General features: G+C 48.6%; 1 protein-coding gene across 1 annotated transcript; it reads left to right on the forward strand.

Moving 5' to 3' along the window:
* Nucleotides 1–376: 376 nt before the first annotated feature.
* KCTD12 (potassium channel tetramerization domain containing 12) lies at nucleotides 377–5,596 on the forward strand. Its single transcript, XM_069640666.1, has one exon. It carries the CDS (start codon nucleotides 1,376–1,378, stop codon nucleotides 2,345–2,347), a length of 972 nt encoding a protein of 323 aa, XP_069496767.1. The 5' UTR covers nucleotides 377–1,375; the 3' UTR covers nucleotides 2,348–5,596.
* Nucleotides 5,597–10,316: the final 4,720 nt, after the last annotated feature.

The raw sequence follows: 10,316 nt of genomic DNA on the forward strand, positions 1-10,316 counted from the left end.
AGATATTGTGGCAGGCAGACGGATTCTGGAAAAGGTGCCCAGTGCACGTCTAGAAATGCACAAAATGCTTATGCGTCTGCATGATCAACAGGCACACGGTTACAAGTGGAAACTCCTAGACAGCTCTTAATTAAAAAAAGAAATCAATTTTAAAACGCTCAGAGATAACTTCACTCCGTGCGTTTGTACTTCAGTGTGCACGTTGTTATTGTTTTTGTTTTTCGACTTGGTAGCCTCGCTGATAACTTTCTCAGAAACGCCAAGGGGTAACCACAACCCATACCGATTGGGTTAGACTTGTATGCCCGCGTCGGCTGTGGGCTGATGGATAGAAGGGTGTTTTCAGCCTCGGCGAGGACGACTTGGGATATACGCCCTCTGACAGAGAGGCAGGGCGTGTGCTGCCTGCTGTCAGTGCCGAACCCCTGTCCCCTCCCCCTGCCCGCTCTCCCACGCCTCCAATGTGCAGCAATTGCACATAAAACCACCCGCCCCAGCGGCTCACCAGGACTCTCAAGTCGAGACCCGGGGAGGCGACAGAGGGCAGGTGGCGTGAAGGACCTGTAGAAGAGGGGGAGCAGAGTTGCGCGAGGACCAGTGGCAGTCAGCAGCAGGAGCAAAGTGGGTCGAGTGGCAGCACTGGCAGACCTCTGACAACAGAACTGGGAGATCATAAAGGACAGCTCTGGGTAAGCATCCGTCTCTGGAGACGGGCATCAGCCAGACCGAGACAGCTGGTCGTGCACTGGGGCAAGCACGTAGCAGAAGTTATGATGTCCAGCGGTCGCCAGTGCTGTACACACAGCGGTGATCGTTAACGGAGCACCCACAGCCAGAGCAGCAGGGGACGTGCATGTGTCTACCCTGTGGGGACATACGTCTTCTGAGGGGACCGGTAGTGCACAGTCGGCACTAAATAGTATGTAAGTGCAGCGGTGTCGCCTATCAACGCAGAGGTCATCACAGAGGAGCTGCGCATCTGCACCCACATCTGGAGAGCAGCAGTGCCCATCAAAAACACCCAGCAGGGGGGCAGCATCGGCCTGTACAGCCGCATCCGGTGTTCCCCCAGGAGGTGGGCAGCAGAACCAAGTGTACCCGCTGCAGAAGGGCAGACACATCCAGTGCATTCACAGCAGGAGGTCTGCTGCAACACACGCAGGGAGGCAGCACGTAGCAGGAGGACAGCTGTACACATAGCACTCGAATCAGAGTGGCAAGCCGGCCCGGGACACCAGCAGCACTGCGGACAGTAAACCCACCACTGCTATTGAGCATATCTGCACATCGTGACAAGCAGCACGGAGGCGTTTGGCTCCTGCAGCAGTGATCTGAGAGCGTCTCCCCCTTCACGCTGCCACCCCCTATTCCCCCCATGGCCCTGCAGGATGGCGCCCGAGGACTGCCCAACGGCACCGGGGGCTCCGCCGGGGCGGCGGGTGGCGGCGCCCACTCCGGCACGCCGGACTTGTCGGAGATTGTGGAGCTGAACGTGGGCGGGCAGGTGTATGTGACACGCCGCTCCACGCTGGTGGCGGTGCCCGACTCGCTGCTCTGGCGCATGTTCTCCCCGGCGCGCGCCGAGACGCGCCCCCTGGCGCGGGACAGCAAGGGCCGCTATTTCCTGGACCGGGACGGCTTCCTATTCCGCTACGTGCTCGACTACCTGCGCGACCTGCGCCTAGTGCTGCCCGACTACTTTCCCGAGCGCCTGCGGCTGCAGCGCGAGGCCGAGTTCTACGCGCTGCCGGAGCTCGCGCGCCGCCTGCTGATGCTGCAGAGCCCGGCGCGCGGCGGCGGCGGGCGCGAGGAGCCCGGCGGCAGCGGGGAGGAGCTGCTCTTGCTGGCGCCGCCGGCGCTCCTCGGCTACCCGGAGACAGAACCCGCCGAATCCGCCTCATACTCCCCCGGGGGCGCGCCCTCGCCGACGCTGGAGCCTTACCGCGGCGGCGCGCGACTCACGCCCTCGCAGTCCCTGGAGGGCAGGCGCTCGGGCTACATCACGGTGGGCTATCGGGGCTCGTACACCATGGGGCGCGAGGCGCAGGCCGACGCCAAGTTCAGGCGGGTGGCGCGCATCACCGTCTGCGGCAAGACCTCGCTGGCCAAGGAGGTGTTTGGGGACACGCTGAACGAGAGCCGCGACCCCGACCGGCCCCCCGAGCGCTACACCTCCCGCTACTACCTCAAGTTTAACTTCCTGGAGCAGGCCTTTGACCGGCTCTCGGAGGCCGGGTTTCGCATGGCTGCCTGCAGCTCGACTGGCACCTGCGCTTTTGCCAGCGGGGACCAAAGCGAGGACAAAGTGTGGACCAGTTACACGGAGTACGTCTTCTGTCGGGATTGAACACCCAAATGCAGGGCAGAGCCTCACGCGATGGATACAACACCCCAGGAGTAGCAGGGCAGCCAGAACATGAACTAAACTTGCTAAGGAGCATACACCCAACATGCTCAATGTGAGCTGGCCATGCTATTAAAGAACATGCCCTACCACATTCAGCACAAGCTATACATGACAGTCCAGGAGCAAACATCCAACATACCAAGGATGATCTCGACTTGCTATACCCAACATGGTCCAGACAAGCTATCAGAATGCATGTCCAACTTGAAAAAGACATACAAACAATGAGCAGCCAGCCACTCTCCCCAACATGGCCATGGACATTATACCGAATGCGGTCTAGACAGTTCGTGAACTAACCTGGCACCATAATACTCAAACGCCAGTCCCTGTCACCAGTCATGTCACGATCACCAGTTCATCCAACGTGGTGTATACGACTTAGACATGGTTTGAGGAGTGCTGGTTCAAAGTACCAAAAGCGAGTTGCACGTGTTATTAAAGAATACCCACTCAACATTCCGTACATGCTGTCCCTCTATCAAAGGACACGCCCCACCATAGCCAACATTAACTGCACATGCTTCCAAACCATGAGCAACCATTCTTCAAGTATGAGCTTGACATGGTATTAGGCATCATGGCCCCACTATACCCAAAGCAAGTGAGAAATGCTATCAAAAGACTATACCCAAAACATATCTAACATGGTCTAGAAAGGTAGCCAAATAACATGCCATCCTCTATAGAGGGGGGCATGTACCCACAATAGACATATAGACTAGCAGTGATTGGATGTTTTCCACCATGCTTAACATTACCTATTTGTGCCAACTAAGCACAATAATACCCACCATTCCTCCAGTGTACCCCACTTATGCTGGGAATACGATTGGAGGGCATTTTAATTCCATATCGAGCATGATGTAGAAGTTCCAGCCAGGAGCGTGCCCCATCCCTTCCTACTGGCACTAAACATACCAACAAAAACATCCGCCCCACATACCCAAGAATATATGGATATGCCAAAAGCCTATGCGTTAGCTGAAAGCGATAAATGTTTGCTTCAGAGATCTGTGTGTAACCTGCAGTCACAGGTACAGTTCCCAGTAGGGGACCACAGCACTCCCCCCCCCCCCTGAGATTGATACATTGAGTAGAAACTGTATATTGATATCCCGTTGACACTCATGTGGATCATGCCTCCTAGTAAAGCGAATGTGAGGGGGGCATCAGACAGACTACAGACTGCTATCAACAATGCCAGTTCCATTCACAAGACTGAGCCTCAAGTCCAGTTTCTTCCGCTTCAGCTCCTGCTTCTCTTCATACTGTGCTTAAGGTGACTGGGCGAGGAGGTTGCCGACCTTCCAAGAACAACCAAGAAGTTATTCTCTAAGACTGGTTGTTAGCATCTTTTGACTGTGCACTAGAAAAAGGTCTGGAAAATGCTGGTTCTGCTCCCTCTCGACCATTGTGGGGTTTCTTAACCACTTCATGTGAGTGACTGGTTGGCTTGGAAACTCAAAACCATGCACCCAAACACGCCAGCTCATAGCTCCACCCCTTCTGCCAATACTTCATACGGAGCTTGAACAAAATATAGCAAAAGCCTGATTAGTAGACACAGTGAAATGAAAATCCAGCTTCTTCAATCTCATGGCTCACCCTGCTCTTCCGGTGTCCCACTGCAGCATCACACCTCTTTCCAGCACCCATGGCCACCCATTTTTCCCACCACTTTCTCTTAATCTATTTTTGAGCCCAGTCAAGAGCAGAAGTTTATCTGTTAAAACGCTCCTGGTTTCTAATGGACAAGCACACAACACTGCAAAGAATCGCACAAGGGATAATGCCTGCCCGTACTGTATATTTAGTGGCAGCTTCGCTGAGACGGCGTGCTTTCTCACCACTTATGACCTTTTTTTGTAGGATTCCCACATGTACTTCTCACATTTAAACTTTAAGCCATTGTCTGGCACTTTAACATGGAACTCAAAAAATCACCAAATGGACTCCGCCTCTTTGGAAGCTACATTGATCCTGTGTCACTTGTATAGGGGACGCCCACACACACAGTCGCTGTTGGGCTCTTGCCGAACCCTTGCATGCCAGCAATAGGCAGCCAGCTCTTCTTACTGGGGAAGGCCTACACTTGTGAGATTGGCAGTAGCCAAGATTGTCATATCTCGTTCGTCAGCTGTACATAATCGCCCACCCCCATACAGGACACTTTTAATGAGTTACATGAGGAGAAACAAAATATGTGTCAATAGTTCAATGTACACTGATTTTTCTACTGCCCACCTTACACCCATTTTCTTGGATGTACACCATTAATCAGTAGAGTATTTTCTTAAACATGTACACTAAATTGATGTTACATCAGGCACAGTTCACACCAATTTGTAAAGCACACTTTGTGACGTCATGCAGGCACTGTGTGCTGCGGGTTACAGCACTGCCCCAGATTTATGAACCAGCTTTCATAGTCGGAATATACCTTCACTACACATTAAAGTTCTGCCTAAAATGCAGCAGTGTTGAGTGAACAGCATAAGTTATGACACACAAACTATTTGTCGCATAATTAGAGACGAGGCGGCCAGTAATGACCTAACCAAAGAACTTCACAGTAAGGTATTATTATTTTTAACGTTTAATATTTTACCCCTTCTCTCGACCCTATTTATAGCTTCAAATCAACAGTACCTTTTAACTTGAAGTCACTGTATCCATAATTGTGACCTTTGAACTTATACCGTGTATGATCTCCCCCTTTTAAATATGCCAGCATTTAAGTGCTCTCATGCTTAAGTGTCCTTTGATGTTCATTTATTTGCTATATAATAGCCCGGTTTCAGCTGACATAGGTTATAGCAGTATTTTGATCACTTCTCTTATCTACAGACTTGAGATTTGGTGCACTGTGTATTTAACGCCATACTGTATGCCATGAGATGTCTTGCTTTTGGAAAGTAAGTGATGTACTTTTGAAAAGTAGATGAGCAATAAGATCCAGAGCAGAGGTCAGTGTGACGCAGCTTATAACCCGTCTTGGTTGCCCCATGCCATTTCATAATGTGTATATTCCACGGCCTGCAGCCAATAAAGCAAAAGCAAACAGCACATGTAATATAACCTTTCATGGCACAGAACCAGGACATTACTCTCACCTCTACGTTTCCGTTTTTTAAGCTTTTGTATTAAATAAACGGTTTTCAGTAAAAAAGAAGTGCTTCAATTGGATTCCGCCATTTTAATTCTACGAACTTGTGTGTTCCATTATCTACCATTGAACATATATAGCAACACATAAATGAGTGTGCGAGTCAGCAGTTAGCCTGTATTCGTATTTAATTGAACGGTCTAGTTTGGTATTGTTTGTCAATGCTGTGGAATCTTAGTGAAAACTTAATTGCACCATGCATTGTTTTATCGCCGTTAAATATGTCGTGCTACTTCACTTCGACAGAATAACTGTTTTTGTTTCGTTTTTCTTTTTTATGCCCCCCCATATCCCTTCTTTCATTCTCCCACCCCTGCCCACCGTTCTCACGACCCTTACGCCCTACAATTTACACCCCAACAAAGTTATTTTGTCGAAGTGAAGTTGCACAACGTCCTTCTCTTTGATAAAACAACAGTACGCCCATGGATACATCTGTTGCAATAGTAGAGGTGAACATGTTGGGAAATGTGTCGAGCATCCTTCCGCTCTGTTTCATTTCTGTGCTCGTCAGGGTCGATGCTAGCACGCTGCTATAGAATACATTTTAAAACGCAGAGGCCTCTTCAGCGTCATACCCAGCATTGCCTTTTAAAAGTGCTACCCCACTGTTAGAGCGGCCCGTCACCCCAGTATCACTTGAAATTATCAAGCTACCAAACATTGGCCAATCTGTGTGCACCTTTGCACTGATGCAGAAAATGAAGTACATTCCCTCTGCACGTTTTTTTCTTGCTTGCCCAATATGGAACAAAGGAAAGACGCACTGCCACAAATGCACCATGAAAATACAACAATTTACTTTTTACCCATTGGCGAACGGTGGAAGGACCAGTTTGCACTAGAAGGTCAGTATTGAAAGATGCTGGGCCTTCATTTGGGCAAAATAAAGTAGTTATGTTCGTTACTAAGCAATGATAAAACGGCGCAAACCTAGGCAACATCATTTTGCTCCAGACTTGTTTCCAGCCTTAACGCTATGGGCAACGCTGGAGGCACCATGCGCGGCCTGGTAACCTGTGCCCCATGGCAGCCAGGCAGGGGAGAGGGGGAGCAGCAGCCCAAACAAATGGGTCGGTGATCTCCCACTCCCCCACCAAACTACAAAGGCGACATGCAGTCGACGAACCAGGAAACACAGGGGGAAGGGTAAGGGTTGAATCAACACCTTGCCCTCCCCCTACAGGAATGCAAAGCACCAGGGCCCCCAAAGACAGGAAGTAGGCGGGGGAGCAAGCCTGAGGCACCATACGGTGCAATTAGCTGTCGGCATCAGCCGGCCAGGGGGCTGGCACCACAGCCCCCCACCACTTGGAAGGACCCATGGGAAAGCCCCTGGGTCCTATGTAAGGAGCTGCTTTTTGCAGCAGAAAACAGAACTATACGGGGACCCAAACCAAAGAGTACTCTGTGCACTCATGGTCTCTGCTTTTTCCCAGAACCCTCCCACCCTAAGAAAAAGGGCGAGAAGAAAGAGAAAGAAGTCAGGTCAAGAATGGCGACACAGGCCAGAGGGGGTAACCTCGGGACCCGATGCCCAAAAGTACAGCATATTATGGTTACTGGAATTATGATTATGTCTGTTATGACCATCACTGTGCTTTAAAATCCCACAGCCTTTTATTGCCAACACTTACTCAATGTCTCGCGTACTACCTGGGGGGAAAGCATGGAGCACATTGTCACCCAGTTCATGTTACCACTCTGCCTGCATATGGGTCCACTGGTTACATGGTATTCCACAGAAGTCAAACTTTTCTACAGATTTGTGTCACTTTTGTCTCCACCATCCCCATGTCTTTTCATGATATCGTGGTCTATGTCTTCTGCTACGCCCTCTCCTTCCCCCCTTTCCTCACCATTGAGTCTTTTTCCTCCACCTCTGCAATGTTGCGTTTCTCTCCATCAACTTTGTTACATTTTCCTTTCCATGTTTGCTCCCTGTCCTAGAGGGGCCTTCCCCTCTCTTCCATTTCTCTCATTTCTTCATGGTGTCCGGCTCATCTCCCCCCTCCCATTCACTGAATAATGCTCTTTTCATCGGTCAGTTTGGCTCATCTCTGTCCATCTCAACATCACTCATTCGAATAATCTCTCATTTCTCTTAACAGGCCTTGTTTCCATATCAATTCTTGTGCCTCGGTCCATGATGCTTTTCACCTCTTTCATCTATTTTTTTACTTCTGTTGTCCAGTTCCCAGTATCATCACTGGTTCATTTGCTTCACCTTTTTTCAGAGCCCCATGGACTTTGAACTTTTTTACCCCCACTCCTCTCTCTTCACTACACCCCAGGGTCCCTTTTTCCCACTTTATACTTATTTTTCTTCCTCCCTTTATCTCTTTTCCACATACTCCCTCTAAACTCACATCCTGTTTTAGTTAGTTCCCATTTTCCCAAATTAGGCCGACTTTGTTTTTCAGTTCTAGTTATCTTTGTCTAGTCGGCTTTTGCTACCCATTGATAACCTTTGTCTTCTGTCTAGTGGGGTAATGTGGAAATCACAGTCAACAAGGGGCAATAATATTTTACTTTGTTGCTTCAGTCATACAGGCTGACTGGTTACTTGCTGGTTCCTGTCCCTGTGTGGTGGTGTTTTCTGCCTGACAGGGCCTTGTACTATTGGGAGGAGTGTAAGGAGTAGCATTCAGAAGTTTGGTGTGATATTATATGATTTGATTGGTTATTTATAACACGCTTAATAACCAGAGGTTTCTAAGTGCGGACCCAGGGATCAAACCTGTGCTGCTTGCTGTCGTCTCGCTTTCAAGGCGAGCACGTTGCAGCTGAGCTATTCTCCCAGACGCAGGGTGCAGCTGTTTGTCGTTGATGATAGATGACAAAAACTTTATGGAGCCCTGCACTGTGACGCCCTGTGGTGCATTCTTTCCACTGCCGCACGTGTCCAGGGTGAAACCTCGTGTTTAATAACACATTTCACATTTGAGAACTATAGAACATTTCAGCTATTTGTTTTTACTGTGTCAGTATTTTAAATTGCACAATTTGAATGGTATTCATTTTTTTCACTTCTCATATGAGATTGTACTATTCACTTGCCTGTTATTGTTGTGCCTGGTTTGTATACATATTGCAATGAAACACTTTCATCTTTGCTAATGCATATTTTCAGTCCTTATTGTGATGTACAGGATATTGCAATTTAAATTGGATTTGCGTGTTGTTACTTCAGACTTTGGCATCAAACTTTCAGATTATCATTGCACACCTTTTTGGCTGCCCTATTTACTCAACCGAATGCATCTTTTCATGGGTGTCACTTATTTTCCTTCACAATGTTTTCCTCTGTTTAACATTGTTCTCTCAAAGTGAATAGTTAAATCCGGACGTTGTGCCCCAGGATTTTGGTGCTGCAGTGCTGGGTAAGCATTCCAAAGGGCATTCTCACTCTTGCTGTGTGCAAAGAAGTATCTACCCTCAGAGACGTAGTAGGTATACACAGAGGCGTTGCTAGTGGGGGGCTGAGGGGGCTATTGCCCTGGGTCTTTTGCTTGTAGCCCCGGATAGAAGCTCAGGTGCTACAATCAAAATGCTAGCTAGCCCTGAGTCCTGCCAGTCCCGACATTAGCTTAGCCCCTGATCTTTTCCAGACCTAGCAACACCCCTGGGTATACACCAATATTAGCTACTGCGTGCCCACCCCTGTCTGCTGGGAGACACACCAAATGACATCTCTCCTGTACATTGTATGAAATGAACTACATGCTGAGTTTCATGAAATGGCTTTAGTTGTTGATGCAAATGTTCCATCGCATTTTATTCTGTACACAGTTAATACACTGGCGAATGTATACACACTTCTGACCATATTACTGTATGGAGGCACCAGTTAAAAAATCAAACACCACATGCCAAACCCGCAAGTGACGTAGAATGAAATGATGGGGAGGAGCAGCAAGAAACCTCCTGTTTGACCACGGCTTAGCATGGGAGGCCAGATGGAACAGATGGTGCGTGGGGATGCATGTACACAATGGCCCCAGAGAGGGGGTAAGGTTCTGGGTGGGGAGGGTCACTCCCCAGAAAATATAGCACATGGGACAACAGTTTCTGGTGGCAAGCCGTCACACTGATATCCCAGACAAGGAATCTGTGTTGCCAGGGCCGGTCTTACACCAGATTGCACCCCAGGTGGGAAGCATCATTGGCGCCCCCCACCCCCGACCCCTAAAAATGACAACCAAAAAATGTGTTACAAATGTTGTAAATAGGGCACTTCATTAAGAACCAGCTAGAAATACAAATGCAATAGAAACTACATACACTAGACACTAGGTGACTAGTCTCCGGACAGCAGGTCAAGGAAGGGCAGGCTGCCCATGCCCAGTAGCTCTCCTCCAAGCTGAGTCAATAAACCCTACTCAGCAGGGGTCAAGTCCTAAAAATTAAAGTGGGGGGACTCATCAACAAATGCAATGGGATGTGATGCTGCCAGAAATTAGCATATCAAGGTGAAATAAGCACATTTCATTAAATTGGCTTTGCATAACCACCCAAATTGCACAGGACGTTTGGCATTTGCCTTTTCATAAAATCAACACACACAAAACCAAGAGAGAATATTTTCTTCTAATAGTGTTTTTGAAAACATTAAAAGGTGTGCATGTTTACAACTCTTAAGAATCAATACAAATGTTCTCCCTGGGATTTGCAGGACCAAAATGGGACATTTCACCCCCTTTAGCTATTTGTTATTTTTCATCAGGTTATATAATGCAG

This window comes from Ambystoma mexicanum, chromosome 7q (assembly GCF_040938575.1).
Source record: "Ambystoma mexicanum isolate Mex_15411 chromosome 7q, UKY_AmexF1_1, whole genome shotgun sequence".
In the NCBI taxonomy this organism is placed as follows: Eukaryota; Metazoa; Chordata; class Amphibia; order Caudata; family Ambystomatidae; genus Ambystoma; species Ambystoma mexicanum.

Excerpts from the sequence above, each read along its gene's own strand:
- KCTD12 (XM_069640666.1), top strand. The coding sequence starts at position 1,376 with ATGGCCCTGCAGGATGGCGCCCGAGGACTGCCCAACGGCACCGGGGGC.